Below are 22,312 nucleotides of genomic sequence, written 5' to 3'. Positions count from 1 at the left end.
ATCTCAAATGATAGATTTATGATACTTCAACAGAAATAACAAGTGCAACCCATGGTCTTTTCAATCATCTTGTATGTATCCCAGGTTTACATTTTATTATTTTTGTCTGTCTTTTGTAGATCAGTGAAAACTCTTGATTGTAACATTAGTATGTATTCCAAGTACATTTGTGCTTCTAGAGCAACTCAGTTGTATGTATTTTAAAATAGTCTGAAATGGACATTTTTAACTCTGATAAATAATACTTTGAAAATGTCAGTGTAATTGTCACTATTTGGGATACACAATGTGCTTCATTTTAAAACAATCTCGTTTCTCACAAAATATTTAAAAATGATTAAATGTGCTTCCTTTTTAAAATCTCGGTTTTTAGACTTTTTGATTCAATAATTTAAAAGACCTTCTGTTGTTCGTATCTTCTGATACTTGGCTTAATGTGGAGCTCTTAAAGACACCTCAGTTCCCCATGGAGGGAATGCATTGTGGGGCCCCATGCGGCAAGTGAGGAATTGGCACTTGATCATGTCAGGTTGATAGTGCCAGCTGATGCGTTGTGTGTTGGTTATGACTTTTTTTTTTTTTTTTTTATAACCATGCTGCCTTTTTGCTTTTCCTTTGGGGGGGGGGGTGATGGTGTTGATTTGCTAATAATGGAAGGTAGCTTCTCCTTCTAAGCAAGCAATACTTCTGAGTTTTACCCCCAGCCCCATTAAATGTGTTTCAAATGTAAGTGCTATTTCTGCGCTTGATTGGACTGTGTGTATTTCATGAACTTTATAACCTCATCTTGGAAGGCTTCTGTTTGTTGTGAAGACCAGTATAATGACTGGTTCACCTGTGTATTCCTAGCGGTGGTACAGTGCTTGGCACATAGATGCCTGCTAATTCATTGAATGAGCCCCTGAAAGTGACCTGAGCTAAATATGGTACTTAGAAAAAACTGGTGGGATTAATTTTTTTTATTTTGATACAAGCTCAGCTGTCATGTAGAGAACATGAAGGAGCTGTTGATAAATGAAGGCTGGCAGTGTAGCACAGATGTAGACCATGAGCTCGCTCGGCATCCACAAGGTCTGGGTCCTCAGCGCTGAACACTGAGGGCTTATTTATGGGAAAATCTGACAATAACGGTTTGGTACACTGTGAGAGTAAGTAAAAGATAAATAATGAATAATGAAAACATATTTGATATCTATTTCATATGTGCATGATTTTCTAAAAGAGTTCAATATGTATTGGATGGCTGATAACTGGCCTTTTTGAACATTTGTCTTAGAAGATGTACAATTGGTATCTTTATTATAGGTACTATGCTTTTGACATAACAGATGGTCATTTTTCTTTTGGGGGGTAAGTTTTTGTGGATTAGGGAGTAAATTTACAGTGAATGTGAGATACTGTAACTGTCGTGATAGAAGCAATCTTGTTTTTAGAGATTCATATACCTCCTTTTCGTGGTAAAATTGTAACACTTATTTTCTGGCACTTAAGACATTTGAGTTTTGTGGGCCATTTCCCTAGGTGATAAGATGTTTCTTCAAGTCATTAGCTTAGGTTTAAAAAAAAACATCAAGTTTCACTTTCACAGTGAACCTTTTCACTTGTGCAATATAAACAGTCTATGTATGGGCTCTATGTTTATCTGAAATGGTATTTTTGAATCAACTTCTCAAATTCCCATCAAAATGCTTTGCATGCAAAAGATTTTACATCTTCCTTTGTGTTTCATACTGACACTCAACTTGTATTCTTAAAGCATTTGATTATCCTTAAGTATGCTTTGTCTCTTTCCTAAATTAGTAAAAGAACCAGGAAAAGAAACATGGAACGTAACTTTTATGTATTTACCATCATCTTTACCTGTGTGAACTACTTTTGTGATGATCTGTGGGTTGAAAAATCTTAGTGTGCACTCATACTCAAGTAACCTCAGCTTTTGAAAAACAGTTTTGGAAGTACTACTGTTACTATCCTGTGAACATTATTATAAAATAAGGAATCACAAATTTAAAGTGTATGTACTAGGGATAGGTCCATTTTACCTCTACCAGAGGAAACATTCTTTTAAAGGCATATTTAAAAGACCTAGTGCATAAGAAATAGCAGATTTGACAATTGGGACTTTTTTTTTTATTTCTGCCACTGCTTTTAGGTGGTTGACTTTGGATTTCAGTTAGCCTCTCATTAAAGATAGTAGACTCATCCACATTGAAGTTTGGTGTAGTGGTTAAAAATATAGTTTCTGTTCTGAAGAAAACCTTATGTAGAATGATCCCAAATTTCTCTTGCATTTACAAGCACTAAGTACTCTTTGACTGTACTGACAAATATTTGAATTTTATGGTATCAAATGGAGAGCTAGTAATTAGACTGATGAACAGAAGTTGATAATCTCAGTTATGCTAAAAGTTGTAGTTTGAGCACAATCGCATGTTTTTCCCACTCTGTCGAGATTGTGTTCATTGACAGTTTATTTAGATGGATGACTTGTTCAGAAGGGTAAGAGGTGCAATCTGAAATGAAGCTAATGAAATGACCCACAAGTAAACTATATTGTTAGTTTGCAAAAGAAAATCATAGAAAGTGAAACGACATGTGAACAAGACTGGTCTTGCACTGACAGACATATATCTGCCTCGGCCTCCTTAGTACTACAAGTGAATAATAGTACTTGGGTAGATAAAACTTTTCCAACACGCCAGCCCTTCATTTCCATTTCAGTTTGCCATGTCTGGTGTGAAGATGTAATTGTAAGGAATTAAGGCACGAGACATACATCTTCATGAAAACAGCTTTTTATCTCCTATAGACAGACAAAGGGCAAGCCTTTATTAGCTGTTGCCTCCCATCCAACCCCAAAATCTGAGAAAAAGCAAGGGCTGAAGACTTGTGTCTCAACCCAGCTTTTGCTTTTGTTTCATATTGAGCATTTACTGGATGACTGGCAGGATACTTTAGAACCCTGTCTTCATCTATAAAGTGGTATTTTCACTGTCTACCTTACTGGGTAGAAGATTAAAACAAAACCAAGTTTATGGAATGAGGGTGTAGTTCATTTGGTAGAGTGTGTACTTACCATACGCAAAACTGGGTTGGTTCCCCAGCAGCACATAAACCGGGCATGGTGACAGATGCCTGTAATCCCCACTTTCATAAGGTCCCACCTTTAGGATCATGAGTTCATAGTTAACCTTGGCTACATAACAGGTGCCAGATTAGCCTGAGATACATGCTTATCCTGTCTCAAACAGAAGAAAACAAAACACAACACCAACAAAACCAGAAAATGGGTATGAAGAAACTTATTTGAGCTGTGAGATTTCATATGGCTAGAATAAGCAATGTAAAACAGTGATATTACTTAATACATTTGAATTGTGGTGATTCCATTTTTTTCTGATCTTATGGATATCATCTTTTTAAAATTTGTGTGAGATGCTAACTGCTACATTAACTTCTTAACAGAATGTATGTTTTAGTCTGAGAAATATATTAGTATTTCACAAGTTTGATATATTGACATGTAGCCTTTAACCATATAGGAAAGAACTGCCATTGTTGATGTCTCCACTGTTTTGAAATATTCCACTTTAAAACATTTTGTAAAGTTTTTAAAGTATCCACTGTTACTGTTACTTTTTATACTATATTTGTAGAATCTTCTTTTGGTTTAGCCATTGAATATTATCACATGATTTTAATAGTGTTTCTTTTTCATCTGAATAGAATGAAAATGGTAAGTATTTGTTTTAATGGTCAACTGATTGCTTTTTTATCACCTGTTAGAATGAGAATTTAAAATTATCTTCATTTTTATTTACTGTTTTCTTTAGATATTTGTTGACTGTAGAGAATGTATCAACCCAATAATGCCTGGTTAAAAATATTCTTTCCATTAATTGAGGAAAGCAAAGCTGAGGTGTTTAAGGAAAATAGAAATTTCTTAACATAAAGCTCCTAAAATTGATGAATTAAATTTGGGGTCCTTTATACTAATTGTCGAATAGCATACTTTAACCAAATACTCATTGAGCACTGTAAAATTAAAGCATGCAACTTCAAGGACTCTTTAAAGTTGTTTGAAAAGCTTAATTTCTTATTACTTAACAGACATCCCGCTTAAGCAGACCTCATCCATCGCAGTGGCTGGAGCTGTGATTGGGGCTGTCCTGGCCCTGTTCATCATCGCTGTCTTTGTGACTGTGCTGCTGACACCACGGAAGAAGAGACCATCCTATCTTGACAAAGTGTAGGTAACAGTTTGTACTTGTGTTCAGCTGTGATCATCCATTTTCCATCAGCCTTTATGTCCACCTTTACATTACTTCTACTTAGTGTTCAACAGATGGAAGGAAGTAGAACGTTGGGCCCTTGTCAGTTGGCTGTGCTTTCATCAGAACATCTTAAACTATGTCCTAGTAAATGAGCATCTTCATAGGGCTACGGGAAGCAGATGTGTTAAGCAGATCCTCAACCACAGGCATGAGACATTTTTCCAAATGCATCATAATTACAGCTTATGTTGTCCAACCTGAATACTTTTGATAATTACTGGTTTCACTATTAGAAACATCTTAGACTTAATTGATTATATGTCTGTCTTAGATATAGATAAAATTAAACTATGCCCAGAGTTATTTTTAAAGGCTCTCATTTTAAAGCCTTTTCCTTAACAAAAATGCTTTGTTTCAGTAAATTATAAAATGAGCATCCTTTCATTGAATGAATAAACAGTTTTTGGCCTGATCACTGAGATTGCTTTGTAAGATAAATATTGTACCTTGTTGTGGAATGGTATAACTAGTTATATATTTCCTTTGAATCTTGTCACTATCTCTGGTTTGGCTGGATGATACCTTTTATACTTCACATGGTTGTATTTGGAACAGAATGAGATGGCTTTGCTTTGTGAACTGAGTAGTGGGGTTCCCTATGTACTCTGTTGTTGCAGGAGGCCATGAGGCTGGTATTCAAGTGATATGTTCTTTTTCTCTCTCTGTCTCTCTCTCACTTTTTCATAAGGTGTTTTGGGGTGTCAGGTGTGTGCAACATTTATTCCCAGAACTCAGGAGTCAGAGGCAGGAGATTCTCTTGAGTTCAAGGCCAGCCTGGTCTGCAGAGTGAGTTCCAGGACAGCCAGAGCTACACAGAGAAACTCTGTCTCAAAAAACCAATATGGATTTATTTAATCTAACATAGTCACTGCACTGGTCTTTCTGGATTGTAGACCCTGTCAGTGTCGTCAGTGTTGCTACAAGCAGGTAACTGGTCCCATAGGCCTCTGTTCCCTTACCTATATGGTACTATAAATTTTTGTAATTTGCTTTGCTTTTTTTGGAAATTGGGGTTTGGTTGTTGTTGTTGTTGTATTTTTTTTTTTTTTTTTTTTGACACAGGATTTTTCTGTGTAGCAGAGCTCTGGCTATCCTGGACTTTGTAGACCAGACTGGCATTGAACTCACAGAGATCTGCCTCCCTCTTCCTTCAGAATGCTGGGATTAAAGGTGTGTGCTACCATGCCTGGAGCAATTTTCATTAGAGGAAAGTTATTTTTATGAATAAAAGATGGCAAAATGCTGCTTTAGTTTGATAACTCAAAGATTGGAGCTCTTTTATGAACTTTTTAATACTTTTCACTAAAAAAATACTGCTTCAAGCCAATATCGACAAATGAGTATATCATGGGAAATTATTATTTTAGCATATAAAGATTTCATTTATCTTTTAATATAGGTAGCTTTTTATTTTATTTGCTAGAGAAAAATACTGGAAATACATCTTTACTTTTCAAAAGCATTGAAAACTCTGTGTATGTGTATGAGATTATTTTCCATAAAACAGGACTCATGAATTTGTTTTTAAATATATGAGTGACATTTAAAATATATGTGAATATCAGGGAATTTTACAAATGAGTTCATCAAAAATATATTCTTTAGGGAAATCCTGGATCCTTTGTCTATTTCAGATGGCTTAAATTATAATGGATTGTTGCTAAAAAAAATATTAATTTTATTGAGTAAGTGTTCTAAAACTGAGTGAACCCTTTTAAAAAGATTTATTGATTTTTATTTTGTGTGCATGTTCATTTTGTATGAATGTATGTCTCTGTATCATGTGCATTTCTGGTGCACGTGGAGGTCAGACCAGGCATCACATCCCTTGGAACTAGACTTTCAGAATGATTGTGAACACTGTGTGAGTGCAGGATGGAAAATGAACCAGGGTCCTCTGTGAGAACAAGAACTTCTAACTTCTGAGCAGTCTCTCCAGCCCCAAGGTGGCCCTTTTGAAAAATCTGTATTGGAAAGCAGTTTTAAACCATAATGTGAACTTCTGTTAATCTTTCAAGTCACTTCAATGACCATTTGGAGAAACATAATAATAGACACATTAGCAGCTGGAGAGATGGCTTAGCGAGTTAAGATTCTTGCTCCTGCAGAGGAGCTGAGTGTGGTCCAAGCACCCACATCTGGAGGCTCACTTCCACCTGTGACTCTGGCAGCAAGGGGTCTGACTGTAAAAGTAACTTTTATTCTCCTGATAATCGTTGTCTCTGAGGCTTATTGCGTCCATCTACTATCCTATGCCTAGTCCTGAAAGCTTCAAGCCTCCATACAATCTAACCTAGGCTTAGAAAGCCTTCAGCTTGAGACTTACTGCTGAATCTGCTCACCGTTTGTAGTTCTTTCTAAACTCTAGCCGCTGCTTCAACTCAGCTGTTCTGGCTCAAACTCTGATTCAGTCTGGCTTCTCTCAGTTTCTCTGCTTGGCCTCAAACTAACTCTAGCAATCTGTTCTAATTTCCTGGCTCCTTCTCATTCTCTGGCTCCTTCCGTCTTCACCTGTGTCTAGCTTGTTCTCTCGTCAATCTTTCTTTACAACTCTCCTGGTAAAAACTGCCTCTGAATTCTAGGAACTACACAATGCCATGAACTCAACTCCTGCACTACCTCCAGACTGACTCTCAACCAAACTGCCTGAACAGCACCAACTAGAACTTAGAGATCTGAATGACTTTGTCTCCTAAGTGCTGCAATTAAAGGCATGTACCACCATGCCTGGACCTAAGCTTTTCTTTACTTGAAATCTGCTCTACACCAAGCTGGCCTTAAACTTGGAGATCTGCTTGCCTATCTTCTGGAATTAAAGGCATGTCTATATTCCAGCTGGATTACACAGACCTAGAAGGTCTTTGGATGTGATCTCTTGCCAGAGCAGCCATGTTCTGAATTCAAATTCCTCTACATCTGACCTCTTTTCTGGCTACTGGGCATCCACTTATATGTGACAGATACATGCACATTTACAATAAATAAAAAAAAATCTTTAAAAAACAACACTGCATTTAAAATGTTTGTCTTCATAATCAAAGGTGAAAATATATCAAATTTTAAAAGATCATGAACAAGATTACTTGCTTAATAATTTCAGAGCTCCTCTTGGATTATTTCATTAATGTGAATAAACTAGTTTGGTGTTATGTATTAGAAGTAGTACTTACTTTTGTTATGAACAGAATATAACTTAAGCATGTAGAATAGACTAATTATGTATTCTTCTAGTATGAAGAAAATATCCTTCGGGTTTGTGAGAACCTTGTTTTCTTTGTTTTGTCTCCCCCCATCTGTTCACTGTTTGGATCACAGAATTGACCTTCCACCTACACACAAGCCACCCCCTGTGTATGAAGAACGAGCCCCTTCTTTGCCTCAGAAGGATCTTCTGTGCCAGGTACGTGTTCACAAAGGCACTTAAAATCACCTGAACTAGCTTCTGAAAATCTGCCCAGCTGTTGCTGTGCACATCTGCAATTCCAGCACCCGGGAGGCTGGAGCAGGAAGACCAGAAGTTTAAAGTCAGCTTTGGCTACACAGTGAGTTTGAGGCCACCCTGGGCTACTGGAGACCCCATTGCAAAAATCAAAGTGAATAAAATTTTTTTTAATTCTATGCCATTTGTATTATTTTCTCAAAACATTGTCTTTATCTGTTTTGTAATGACATAAAATTCCTAACATGTTCAAGTATTCCTCTGAAATACGCGGGTGATCAGTCAGACTTTATATGAAAAAGTCACTAAGAAAACGGAGGGCTAGTGTAATTAAGGGAATTCAGTAGTGTACTGGCCCTTCTCTGCAAGCTGCAGTTGGAGACTGTGAGCTATTGACCTACAGATGTATTGTAAAAATTGGCATTTAGAAAAACTTATTTATCATTCATTATACTTTATTCACTTTGTATTCCGGATGTGGCCCCCTCTCCTTCCAATCCCACCCTTCCTCTCTCTTCTCCTCCCATGCCTCTCCCCCAGTCCACTGATAGGGAGCCCTCCCCTCCATCCATTCCATTTGACCTTGGCTTATCAGGTCTCATTAGGACTGGCTTCATGGTCTTTCTTTGTGGCCTGGTAAGGATGAACCCCCAGGGGGAGGTGATCAGAGAGTCTGCCACTGATGTGGATGAAAAGACCATAAGAACCTTTCGTGCAATGTTGTGGACACCTGCTTTTCCTTGAGAACTACATTTTACTCTTCAGTATGAAAGAGGTCTAAATTTTAGCATTCCTTTATTGAGCAACAAGTGCTATGTATTCCAGTTTAAGATCCTGAAAACGAATATTGGATCCTCATGTTACATTTGTGGTGATTTTCAGCATTTATGTTAAAGTGAATGTTCAGTAGCTCATGTGAAAGTGCAGCACTTGTCATATTGTATCTACATCTGGTTAATATTTTTGAGAAAGATTATACAGGTACTTTAATTTTTTATTCTCAATTGTAGCCATTTTGTGGGGTTTTTTTGTATTAGCAGTTTTAGTTTGTTTTACTTCTATTTTCTCTGTTACACGTACAGTGTTTTGTGTTCTCACTAAGTGTCTGGGATTGGATTCTAGAATAGTCTTTTTTCCTTGAAAACTATGCCTTCGATCTCCACCCTGCATTCACTCTGAATACACCTGGCACTTAATTTGGTTGGAGGAAAGGAATGGCTCCATGAAGACATCCTCAGCTTCTGTTCCTTTGCTCACTGTATAGTCAGCCTGCTGCTAAGCATGGTTGTGGCAGGCAGGAGTAGGGAGCACTTTTCCAAGTACTGCCACGAGCAGTGGCTCCAGCGCTGCCCTCCTGCAGCTGCGAATCTTGACACTGGATCTTTTCAGAACCCCGTTTCATATAAAGGACAGCCTTTGGCAAGTAAATAAAAGTGGGAAACAGTGTGAAATGGTTGTGGAGCTCTTGACCAGAGATGCTAAATGATAGAGAGGGTTCCCGCCTTAATCTGTGGGTATCCAGGCTTTCTTCTGAGAATTTTGTTTAGGATATTAATATTAGGGGTTTTTTTAGAAGAAATTTAATTGAATATAGTTTAAATCTTGTTAGGAAAAAATATATATATTATATATAATTTATTCTTTGTATTTTGAAGATGACTTTATAGAAGAATTAGAAAAAGTTATTTGATTCAGGTCATATGTTAAGACCTTAAAATATTAATGTCTTATTTAAGAAATTACAAGTGAGTTGGGTGAGGTGGCACATGCCTGGGAAGGCAGAGGTAGAAGGATCTCTTTGACTTTGAGGCCAGCGTGTCTAAAAAGCAAGTCCAAGACAGCCAACGTACACAGAGAAACCTTGTCTCGAAAAAACGAAACAAAAAAGAATGAAATTACAACTATTACATATACACTAAAAGACTACATAAAAACAAAAGGAAGCTGTTCTTGGATGACTTGAGATGACAGTGAAGCAGAGGGCTTTCAGGATGGCTCAGTTTTTGAGGTAGGAGATGAATTACTAAGATAACAGAGTAATTTGGTTGTACTAAGTCTAGTAAGAGGCATAATCCTGGGCAGAAATGAAGAATGACACTGAAAAGTAGTCAAAACCACTTGTTGAAGGAAGCTTGCTGGGGAAACATCTTATAAACACATGAGCAACATTGATCCTTGAGAAGTAAGCAACCAGTTAGCATTGTGATTTCTTTTTCCTCATTGACACCAAGCAGTCAAAAGCATCAGTCAGCAGTGTTTTCTTCTCGATATATAAAACTGAATCTAGAAAATATTGCCTAGGAGAATCAGAACCTGAGTTGGACATGAAATTAGACAACTCTTCATCCTTTTAATAATGCATTTGGAAATGGAGTGAATTTATTATGCCTTTCCCATTATATCATACACTAATTGTATAGATATTTGTTTTAAGTTTATCATATCAAATGGCAAAGCATGTAACTATTCTTGTTTACTAAGGAATCTGTAAGTTTATTGTGGCCATGCTCTGATTCAAAAGATAACTTATGAATTTTTAAATTCGTTAGTTTCTACTTGAAATCATTACTTAGCTATATGGCTAGTGACAAAGGGCTTATGTTCCCAGAAGGCCAACCTGGCTTTAAGGAAGAGCCTGATGTCAGCATTAAACACCACTCTCTCCTCAAAGGCAATAGAGATAGTTTATTCTTGAGCCAAATGTGAATGTGCACAGCCCAGGCACAGGGTAACCTCAAGGACCATGCCCCATTGTAGAAACAAGATATAGATCAAGGAAAGAAAGTCTTAAATTGAGGCACACTTTCAAATACACTGGTGGAAACTTAGCTTAGGCAGGCTACAGCAGAGTGTGGACATTCCAAATGTAGGTACTATGCACTGTGTGAAAGTGTTTGTGCCTCTTGAGTTGGTGGAAGCTAGTGGTCTGTTATATTAAAACATTACAAGATGGACACAAGAATCCCAAGCCTGGCACAGAAGTTGAAGTGAATGGCTGCTAAGGGAACGAAAGGTAGCCTGTTATTATTTTGGCCTTAGATCAGCAGCATTCCTACACTCAAGTTCCGATCCATCAGTAAGTACTGTGGAATCTTTATGATGAATGTAACCCTTTGTCTGCAAGTTTCCGTTTGTGCTGACCTATTCATTGGTGGTTTTCCTTGAGAAATGCTAGAAAGAAGTGATTCTTTCCCATGTACGCCTTTTCACAGTAATGAGCAGTTACTTTGGTGGTAGTACCTAAGAGCTTTTCCTCCAGATCTAAGTCATTCATGAAAATGAAGCCTGGTATTGTGAAAAGGCACTTGGCTTGAGTGGGAAGTGTCTTTCTACAGAGAAGATGTCTCAAGTGGCAGGAAATGAAGCACTGTCTTGTCTGACAGCAAAAAGCACTTAAATCCGCCAGTGTGTCCTATTTCTAGATGAACAGCTCGCAGAGGAGATCTTCATTTATGAAACATACAAGGGTGCAACACTAAACTGTGTCTACCATTTCATGATGGCTTAGTTTCCTTGTGTGCTTGATGCACGAGTGTACTCTTCATACGAAATATAAAATACAGTCTTACAGAAACTTAAAAAGATCAACTGTGTGATTCTTTCTTCTTTTCATTCCACGATCTTCAAAGATCCCAGTTCCTTCTCCTCGGCATCACTGCTGTTGAAGATTCCCACTGTACTTTTCTCCATGACTTGACTTCATATTGTCTGAATGATTATTTTAAAATAGAGGTAGGGCCGTAGGATATATCTGGTTTGAAAATTGTCTTTGTTTACTATGTCTTCCATGCTACTGTATTTTTCAGGGTGGCAAATGCAGTTGCCTTCATCAAGATCCTCGGGGTTGTTAAACGAATATTCATAAACACACTTCAATTTCCTTGAATCAGAATCTTGGATTAACAAATCAGTTGGCATGTCCCTACCAGACTAGGTGTGTTTTAATGGCTTAAGTTCTGTTTGTGTATCTCTGCCCCACTCTAGGTGACTTTCAAAATACTCCATTACAGAAATACACAAAATTCACCCAATGAGATTCTTATTATTTTGCATAGTTGTGGTGAAAAAAAAATTTTTTTTTTGCATTTTGTTGTGCTTGTAATTTATTCCAAGAAGTAGATTACTCTGTTTTTGTTTGTTTGTTTGTTTGTTTGTTTGGGTTTTTTTGTTTGGTTTTGTTTTTTTACATTTCAGAAGATGTTTGCCATAGTATGGATAAGTGTTCTTACAAATAGCATGCAAAACCTGTTTCCCTCTTCGTCTTGTAATAGGAGATATTTTCTGTGGATTCTTGGGTGAAATCAGCCCTAGTTTCATAATCAGTTACCAGTTACAGAACTACTGATTTGCATCCCCCCGCCCAACTTTTTAGTTGTGTTTTGAACTTTGTTTTTTATTTAGAAATTCTGATATATAGTCCTTTGTTTTATATTATTTTCTATTTTATAACTTTATGATATCGGTAGTTTTTATGTAATCAAGGATTAGTTTCTTAAATGATATAAAAGTCTAGTAGTTTTATGTTTTATTTTAAAACTGATATTTTGTGTGAGTAATTTCAAGTAGAGAACTGTTTAACCAGTGGGATCACTAGTTGCTTAAATTTCTGAGAATTTAAGTGTGTAATTATATTTTTGTGTTTTCTTATTAAACCATAAGTTGGTTATATGATTTACTATTTACTGTAGCAAATTCTCTATCAATTTTTTCTTGCCAAAATATTCTCTCTCTTTTTTTTTTTTTTTTTGACTTTATGAATGACTTTCCAGGCTTCATGAAACTATGTATTGAACATCGGGATTATGTTAATACAAACTGACAACCATGGTAATATCAATTCCAGACATCACATGGGCTCTCATTTGGTGTTTGTTTATGTGCTGGAATAAAATGTCTTCTTTGGAACACATGCACTCTTTTCTCTTAGGGTTCATTGTACAGGGTTAAGAATTTTGATCGCCATCTGTGTTCCCTAACCTCTCCCTCCATGGCTTCTGCTAGATGTTACTAACATGTGGAAAGGCTCACACCAAAACCACCTCGGGTTCTCTGTTACTTCTTGATAATATACATCTAAAATTATCTGTCAGATGACAGTAGTGAATGTAAAACCTTAATGGTACTAAAAATAACTTATGAGCACTATTTCTGTTGCAAGAATATACCGAACAGTTTCCATGATTGAGGGGTGCAGGACCCAGCATGTTTGATGCATATGTAGAAATGTGCTGTTCTTTCAGAAAACAGAACATGAAGTTTACTGATGAGTCTTCAGGTTCTGTAAAGCAAGTCCTTAAGAAACTAACACCAATACACCTTTTGGGTGTAGTACTGCAGAAAAAAATCACTTACTAAAAGGACTATTGAAATAGGCCTCCATTTCCCAACATATCTGTGTGAGGCTGATTTTCTTTCATGCTCTTCAACTAAACAGCATATTACAACAGAGTAAATACTTCAGCTAATAGGAAAATCTGTTTTTCTTCTGGTTTTGTTTCTTTCTTCCTTTTTTGGGAGGGGAAACCTTGATATTTCTTTTCCTTTGCTAAAATGTATGTGTGTGGATATTTCATATGTGGGGGGTTTCATATGCAATACGGGCCTAAGATTAATGTGAGCAATCCTCTTCCACTGATGGCTCTTTGACCTTTTTCTTTAAGTCAGGGTTCTTTAGTCAAGCTCAGAACTCTGATTTCGCTGACTTCACTAGCCAGCTCTCTCCCAGAATCCAGTCTCTGTCTTGCAAGGCTTGAATTACAGATGAACTGTTAGAATTATCAAGCTCTTATGTGGCTACTGAGTTTTGTGACTTGACTTTGTACCTTGCCACTTTGTTGAAATTACTGTTTCTAGAAGTTTTCTGGTGGAATCTTGGGTATCATTTATATATCATATCATGTTTGTCTGCAACTGCAGATGTGCTGTTTGTATCCCTTTAATTTCTTTCTTCTCCCTTGTCGCTCTGGCTAGTGTTTCTAGTGCTGAATAGAAAAGGAGTGGAGAGAGTGGGCAGCCTGGGGTCATTCCTTCTGATAGTGAGATTGCTTCAATCTTTTTCACAATTTAAGATAATGAGTTTGTCATATGTACCTTTTATTTTGTTGAAGAATGTTCCCTGCAGTCGAATTTCCCCTACGACATTGATTATGAAAGCATAGTTGATATTGTCAAAGGCTTTTTCTCCATCTATTGAGATGATAAGGTGAGTTTTGTCTTTAAGTCCATTTATGTGGTTTATTACCTTTATTGACTTGTGTATGTTGTACCATCTTGGAATTTCAGGAATAAAGCTAACTCTTTCATACTGGATGATCCTTTTCATATGTGCCTATATTTGGTTTGGTAGTGTTTTATTGAATATTTTTGCATCTGTGAACAATATGAGGAACATTGGTCTGTAGTTTTGACTTTTTATTGTGTCCTTACCTGGTTTGAGTGTTAGAAGAAGATGCCTTCATAGAACAGGTTTTTCCTTTTGTTCCTTCAGCACCCCTTTTTTTTCTTTTGTCTTTTTCTTTTAGTAGTTTAAGAAACATTGGGTGTAGTTCTTTGAAAGTATAGTAGGATTCTGCTGTGAATCCATGTGTACCTGTGATTTCGTTAGTGTGAAGGCTTTTTATTACTTTAAATCCCCTCATTTGTTATGAGTCTTTTTAAGTTATTGATCTCTACTTCATTTAAGTTTGGTAGTTTGGGTGAATCAAGAAGTTCATCCGTTTTCCTGAGATTTTCCAACAAGATGGAATACTGCAAGTTGTCAAAACATTCCCCTAAAGTTCACATTACTTTGGTGTCTGTTGTGATATTTCTCTGTTCATTTCTGATTCTTTTAATTGGGGTCCTCTTTATCTTTTGATTAGTTGGTCCTAGAATTCATCAATTGTGTGCTTATCTTCTCTTAGAATCATTGATTATTGTTTTTGTTTTGTTTGGTTGGTTTGGATGTTTTGTTAGTTTTTATTTCATTAATTTCTCCTTTGATTTTTATTTTTTATTTTATTTTTTTGCCTTCCACTGGGTTGGGTTTGATTTGTTCTTGTTTTTTCCAAATATTTGAACTGTATCATAAAGTCATTTGTTTGTGCTCATTCTGTTTTTTTGTTTTTTGCTTTTTTTAAAAATAAATTTTTTTTCTTACATAATATATCCTGAATACTGTTTCCCTCTCTCCAGTCCTCTGAGACACTCCCATCTTCCCTCCTATCCGGATCCACTCCCTTTCTAGGCACTTAGAAAGCTAATTTTCTTGGAGGGCTGCTTTTAAAGTGTCCCAGAGTTTTGTCTTCATGTGGTTCCAGGAACATTTGGATTTCTTTCTTGATTTCTTCTTTGACCCATTCACCAAACAGTAATGAGTTGTTTAATCTCCATGAGTTTACAAACTTACTCTATATTTTGTTTTCTATTAGGTTTTATTAAGTAATGTTTGAATAGCATACATGGGTTATTTCGGTTTTCTGTATTTTTTTTTAACTAGCATGCAGTCTAATTTAAAGAGGGTTTCATGTGCTACTAAGTAGAATAGAGTTTGGATAGAGTATTCTGTAGGTGTTGTTAAGGTTCTTTTACTTAAAATGTCAATTAATTCTAACATTTCTCTGTTTACTATTTTGTCCTGATGATCTGTCCACTGCAGAATTATTGAAATCACCTACTATTCTACAGTCTGTTTTAATCTGTGTCTTTAGTTCCATCTGTGTGCTTCTTACAAATTGGAGTACACAAAGTTTTGTGCACGTATGTTTAGCTTTGTGACTTTTTCTTTATTAATTAATACCTTGACTAGAAAACATCTATAGGACTAATGGTTTTGTTGAGAGCCCTGATGTTTTGGCTCTTCATTCTGTTTTTGATTTTACTATTTTCCTAGTTATGTAGACTTCCTTTCTTTGGTTGTATATCTGGTGTGAGGATTTGTCTTGCTTTATCCTGGGCCAGTGCAGGAGCTGTGTGACCAGAGATAGGGCAGGTAAAAGTGGTGGGTAAGCTGTTTAATAGCTATTTAAGGCAAAGATGGCTCCCAGACATCTGGTCTCAAGCTTGGTCTGTAGGTGCTGAGATGACAGTGAGAGAGAAAAGTGGTAAAGAAAGGAGCATCTGACCAGTCAGAAGTGGCTCACAAAAAGGTAGGTTCAAAGCCATGGATCTGGAGCTAATCCTGTGTGGGTGGAGATGCCAACAGGTGCATTGAAGGATGGGAAAGGGATGACATGACTGACCAGGCATAGGCAGCTTACAAAGAGTCCTGGTTCTTAGGTTGCAGGTATGAAGGTAGGCATGTTGGTGTGAAGATGTGGGGAAAGGATAAGGAGAGAAATTGGGAAGGGAAGAAGCCACTGAATATATAAAGGTTCTTTACAAACAAAAAGGATTCATGGGCCAGGTCTAGGGCTTGTGAGTATGCAGATGCCAGAAAGCAAGGGACCAAAGGATATTCTAATTGGACATAAATAACTTGCATTATTTATGATTTAAACTGATGATTTGATGTTGTATACTTTGATAAACATTTTATATGTGCATATTTCACTAAACTTATATTGTAAATATATGTAATATACAATATTATATAACTACATATATATTTCAGTATACTAATGTCTGTTTAGCTCATGTTGTACATATACTGGATGTCAGTATATTATGTATGAAAAGAAAATACTTGAAAAGAATGGAAGCATTCTGAAGTGTTAGCAGTGGCTATATTTATGTTTGATGGGAATTCTCAGCGAATTTTATTGTATGGCCTGTTTTTCTGTCAAGTTGAGTTCTGAAGTGACTTCTCCCTGCTCCGTTATTGGCCTCAGAACAGGATGTCTACACCTGTTGAAAACCAGCGGCACAGGCTGCAGTGTTAGGTCAATCATGCTGACTATTCGGGGTATCTGCAGGACTCACTTTCAGGCAAAACTGAGGGGTTTTTCCTCAATAATTCACTATAATATATTACATTCCTTATGAAGGCTCCTGAGTGTTCATGTTCATCACCATAGGGTGGTCTTACATGAAGGCTATCCACTTATTTTTGAGTAATTAATTCAAAACAGTAAAAACAAGTATTTTCTAAAGTGTAATTCCTATTTACTTTCTCTACCTCCAGAAAAATCACTTGTGTTAAATGATTTGCCTCCTTGTTATTTTATTTAAGCACAGACAAGAAAATGAATATTCATATAAACACGTGTTTTCATATATTGCACCATTGGGATGCAGCCATTTCACATGTTTTTATGGATACATATAATTTTTTTTAAATTTTTTATTTTTTTATATTAATCACAGGTTATTTACTTTGTATCCCAGCCATAGCGCCCTCTCTCATTCCCTCCCAATCCCACCCTCCCTCCCTCATCTCCTCCCTGCTCCTTTCCACGTCCCCTGATAGGGGAGGACCTCCTCCCCTTCCATCTGACCCTGGCTTATCAGGTATCTTCAGGACTGGCTGCAATGTCCTCTTTTGTAGCCCAGCAAGGCTGCTCCTCCCTCAGAGGAAGGGGTTGAAGAGCTCACCATTGAGTTCATGTCAGAAATAGTCCCTGTTCCCCTTACTAGAGAACCCACTTGGACACTGAGCTGCCATGGGCTATATCCAGGCAGGGGTTCTGGATTATATCCATTCATGGTCCTTGGTTGGAGAAACAGTCTCATGAAAGGCCCCTGTGCCCTGATACATTTGGTCCTTGCGGAGCTCCTGTCCTCTCCAGATCTTACTAATTCCTTCTTCTTTCATATGATTCCCTGCTCTCTGCCAAAGGTTTGGTTATGAGTCTTAATATTTGCTTTTATACACTGCTAGGTAGAGTCTTTGAAAGGCCCTCTGTAGTAGGCTCCTGTCCTGTTACTTGTTTTCTCCTACCTCCAATATCCATCCCATTTGTCCTTCTAAGTGAGGATTGATCATCTTACCCCCGGTCCTCTTTTTTGTTTGTCTTCTTTAGCTGTATAGATTTCAGTATATTTATCATATCTTATAGGTCTATATAAGTGAGACCATGTGTGTCTTTCTGCTTTTGGGATACCTCACTCAGGATGATCGTTTCTAGGTCCCACCATTTGCCTGCAAATTTCATGATTTCCTCATTTTTAATTACTGAGTACTATTCCATTGTGTAAAAGTACCACAATTTCTGTATCCATTCCTCAACTGAGAGACATCTGGGTTGTTTCCAGGTTCTGGCTATTAAGAATAAAGCTGCTATAAACATGGTTGAGCAAATGTCCTTGTGTACTTGAGCATCTTTTGGATATATGCTTAGGAGTAGTAGCTGGATCTTGAAGAAGCACTATTCCTAATTGTGTGAGAAAGTTCCAGATTGATTTGCAAAGTGGTTGTACAAGTTTGCATTCCCACTGGCAATGGAGGAGGGTTCCCCTTTCTCCACAACCTCTCCAGCATGTGTTGTCCCTTAAGTTTTTGATCTTAGCCATTCTGATGGATGTAAGGTGAAATCTCAGTGTCGTTTTGATTTGCATCTCCCTAATGGCTAAGGATGTGGAGCATTTCTTTAAGTGTTTTTCTGACATTCTACAATCCTCTACAGAGAGTTCTCTGTTTAACTCCGTGCCCCATTTTTTAATTGGATTACTTGATTTGTTGCTGTTTGACTTCTTGAGTTCTTTATATATACTGGATATTAGCCCTCTGTCAGATGTAGGGTTGGTGAAGATCCTTTCCCAGTCTGTAGGCTGTCATTTTGTTTTGATGACAGTATCTTTTCCTTTACAGAAGCTTTTCAGTTTCATGAGTTCCCATTTATTTATTGTTGATCTTAGAGCCTGTGTTGTTGGTGTTCTGTTCAGGAAATAGTCGCCTGTGCCAATGAGTTCTAGGGTCTTCCCCACTTTTTCTTCTAACCGATTTAATGTGTCTGGTTTTAGGGTACATACAATTTTAATGTGTGTTTATATTATATATTTTAATGTCAAGGGATTTATTTTATCAGTGCTAACATAGGTAGCTTTGTGTATGTTTTATTTTGTATCTTCAGATTTAAACATTAGGATAAGTTTGTAGGTGAGACCTTGTTATATCAAAGAAGAGATATTTTTAGAAATGTGGTTGATATAAGCAAATTGTGCTCTTCAACTTATATATACTATTTTATACAACTACTAGTAATATATTAAAAAAGTCAGCTTATCCTTGAACATTCTGATAGAACTTGCTTTCTCTTCTTGATTATTCCTGATTTACTAGAGATTGCATATCTGTATTTTGTAATATAAAATGAAAAATAATTGTAACTTCAGCATTTTAGTGATAGTGTCTTTCCAGTGTTTTAAATGCTATTTTTTTCTACAGACTATCACCATTATTACGAGCATTTGCTCATTTTGTAGCAGCCGTGAATGGCTTTTATTTTAATCCTGGCATGAACAGTAAGTACACTTCCTTTTCATATCAAAATTTATAATAAGGAACCTTCAGGAGCAAGACAGGGTTCAGGTGTATATTAGCCCATGATGCTCTTACAAAGGGCCTGGGTCTTGTTGCTGACCCTGATAGGGCATCTCACACCTATCTGAAACTGCAGTTCCAGGGAATCTGATGCTCTCTTTTGACCTCTACAGGCACCATGAATTCACATAGCGTATATTTATTTATTCACACATGCAGATAAACACTCAGAAACACATAAAATATGTCTTTTTTTCAAGTGGTCCTCCTCAGAAGAGAGCCCCACTTTGGTTATTTAATACAAGCAGTCAGTCTTGAAACTATGTATATAAAATTAACACTCTACAGATTGAGGAAGTTATATTTACACATTTAGGAACATATATGTACACACATCTATACAAATTAAAAGGGGCATGAGTTAGAGAGGGGTTACATGGGGAAAGATGGGAGAGAGAAAAGGGAAGTTGGGGATGGTGCAAGTCTTTTTTAGTTAACAAGATGAATGTTGTGTTACCATTGATTCGTGTTATAAAAGGACATGCAACATGGGTAGAGATGGAGCTCAGATTTTACTGGTGCAAGTGAGTTTGAAAGATTAAGTGCAAGAGATAGAGGTGTGCCAGTCTCCCCTGTGTCTTAGCATCAGTCACTAACCATTCTGATGATTTTAGAGCCATCTGTTTTAAATGTCTTTATTATTATCATTTATTCAAATGTATTCCATTTGTATCCCGGCCTTGTCCCCCTCCCTCATCTCCTCCCAATCCTACCCTCCATCCCTCTTCTCCTCCTATGCCCTTCTCCTAGTCCACTGATAGGTGAGGACTTACATTCTGTTTTTTATTTCCCTTTTTTGAACCTTTCCATTGTACTCTTTCTAGTTTTTTTTTTTTTCATAAATTTCCATTACTAGCTTCTCAATGTTGATTTTCGAGAACATTGCTTTAATTCTATATTTTTCTTTTCTTTCTTTATGCTTTTATTTTAAAACTTAATACCTAGAAGAAAAAAATATGGAACAAAGACTTTGGAAATAGAGGCTTTTCAACCCCCCCCCCAAAAAAAAAACCCTCTCAAGTAAATTTGACCTTTGCTCACAAATAATCATGCTTGAAATCATAAGAAGCATACCATACATACTTAGAAAATGGCAGGAATGTTCCTGAATGTTTTTTTTTAGTTTCTTTTATTTATTTATTTTAATTTAAAAAAATTCTTTATTAATTACATTTTATTTACTTTGTATCCCCCCCTGTTGTTTCCTCCCCCTTCCCATCCCAATCCCTCCCTTCCTTCTCCCCCCTCTGCACGCATGCTCCTCCCCAAGTCCACTGACAGGGGAGGTCTTTCTTTCCTTCCCTCTGATCCTAGTCTATCAGGTCTCATCAATAGTGGCTGCATTGTCTTCTTCTGTGGCCTGGTAATGCTGCTCCCCCCTCAGGGGGAGGTAATTAAAGAGCAGGCCAATCAGTTCATATCAGAGACAGTCCCTCTTCCTATTACTATGGAACCTACTCGGATACTGAACTGGCATGGGCTACATGGGCTATGTAGGGGTCTTAGGTTATTTCCATGCATGGTCCTTGGTTGGAGCATCAGTCTCAGCAAAAACCCCTGTGCTCAGATTTTTTGGTTCTGTTGCTCTCCTTGTTGAATTCCTGCCCTCTCCAGATCTTACTGTTTCCCACTTCTTTCATAGATTCCCTGCATTCTGCTCAAAGGTTACCCATAAGTCTCAGCATCTCCATTGATAGTCTGCAGGGCAGAGCCTTTCAGAGGTCCTCTGTGTCAGGCTCTTGACTTGTTCCCTCTTTCTCCTTCTTCTGATGTACATCCTCTTTGCCTTTCTGGGTAGGAATTAGCATTTTAGCAAGAGTCCTCCCTCTTGATTAGTTTCTTTAGATATACAGATTTTAGTAGGTGTATTCTATATTATATGTGTATATGAGTGAGTATATACCGTGTGCATCTTTCTGCTTCTGGGATAGCTCATTCAGGATGATCTTTTCCAGATCCCACCATTTACCTGCAAATTTCATGATTTCCTTGTTTTTTTATTGCTGAGTAATATTCCATTGTGTAGATGTACCACAATTTCTGTATCCATTCCTCCACTGAGGGGCATCTGGGTTATTTCCAGCTTCTGGCTATTACAAATAAAGCTGCTACAAACATGGTTAAGCTAATGTCCTTATTGTGTGCTTGATCATCTTTTGGATATATACCTAGGAGTGGTATAGCTGGATCTTGAAGAAGCACTATTTCTAATTATCTGAGAATGTGCAAGATTGATTTCCAAAGTGTTATTTTTGTAAATGGAATCTATTAAGAAAATTGAATTTAAATTTCATTTAGATTTTCAAATTTTGTGGCATATAGGCTTTTGTAGTAAGACTTAATGATTGTTTGGATTTCCTCAGTGTCTTTCGTTATGTCCCCTTTTCATTTCTGATTTTGCTGATTTGGATATTATCTCTCTGCCTTTTAGTTAGTTTGGCTAAGGGTTTGTCTATCTTGTTTATTTTCTCAAAGAACCAGTGCTTATTCTCATTGATTCTTTGAATTGTTTTGTTTCTAATTCATTGATTTTGGCCCTGAGTTTGATTATTTCCAGCTGTCTACTCTTTTGGGTGTGTTTGCTCCTTTTTTTTCCCCCTTGGGCTTTTAGGTGTGCCATTAAATTGGTTGTGTAAGATGTCTCAAACTTCTTTCTGGAGGCATGTAGTGCTATGAACTTAGCTTTTAGCACTGCTTTCATTTTGTCCTATAGGTTTGTTTAAGATGTCCTTTCATTTTCATTGAATTTTAGGAAGTCTCTAATTTCTTTTTTCATTCTTCCCTGACCAAGCTGTCATTGAGTAGAGAGTTGTTTAGTTTCCATGTGTTTATAGGGGGGTTGCTATTTCTTTTGTTGTTGAGGTCTAGTTTTAGGCCATGGTGGTCTGATAGGATTCAAGAGATTATTTCGATCTTCTTGTATCTGTTGAGGCTTGTTTTTTGCCCAACTATATGGTCAATTTTTGAGAAGGTTCCATGAGGAGGTGAAAAGATGGTATACTCTTTTCAGTTTGGGTGAATAGTTCTATAGACATCTATTAGGTTCATTTGATTTAGAACCACTGTAAGTGTCATTAAATC

At 37.0% G+C, this 22,312-nt stretch overlaps 1 protein-coding gene across 1 annotated transcript in view; it reads left to right on the top strand.

Moving 5' to 3' along the window:
• Nectin3 (nectin cell adhesion molecule 3) overlaps positions 1-22,312 on the top strand; it is a 113,863-nt gene that overhangs the window by 53,825 nt on the left and 37,726 nt on the right. The window contains exons 6-7 of the mRNA XM_021653236.2: positions 4,111-4,249; positions 7,650-7,734. Coding sequence (XP_021508911.1) covers positions 4,111-4,249; positions 7,650-7,734 — 224 coding nt within the window. The remainder of the gene's footprint in view (positions 1-4,110; positions 4,250-7,649; positions 7,735-22,312) is intronic.

This window comes from Meriones unguiculatus, chromosome 17, assembly GCF_030254825.1.
Source record: "Meriones unguiculatus strain TT.TT164.6M chromosome 17, Bangor_MerUng_6.1, whole genome shotgun sequence".
Classification (NCBI taxonomy): Eukaryota; Metazoa; Chordata; class Mammalia; order Rodentia; family Muridae; genus Meriones; species Meriones unguiculatus.
Note: the sequence above shows the minus strand (reverse complement) of the source record. Positions and strands in the feature narration are given on the sequence as shown.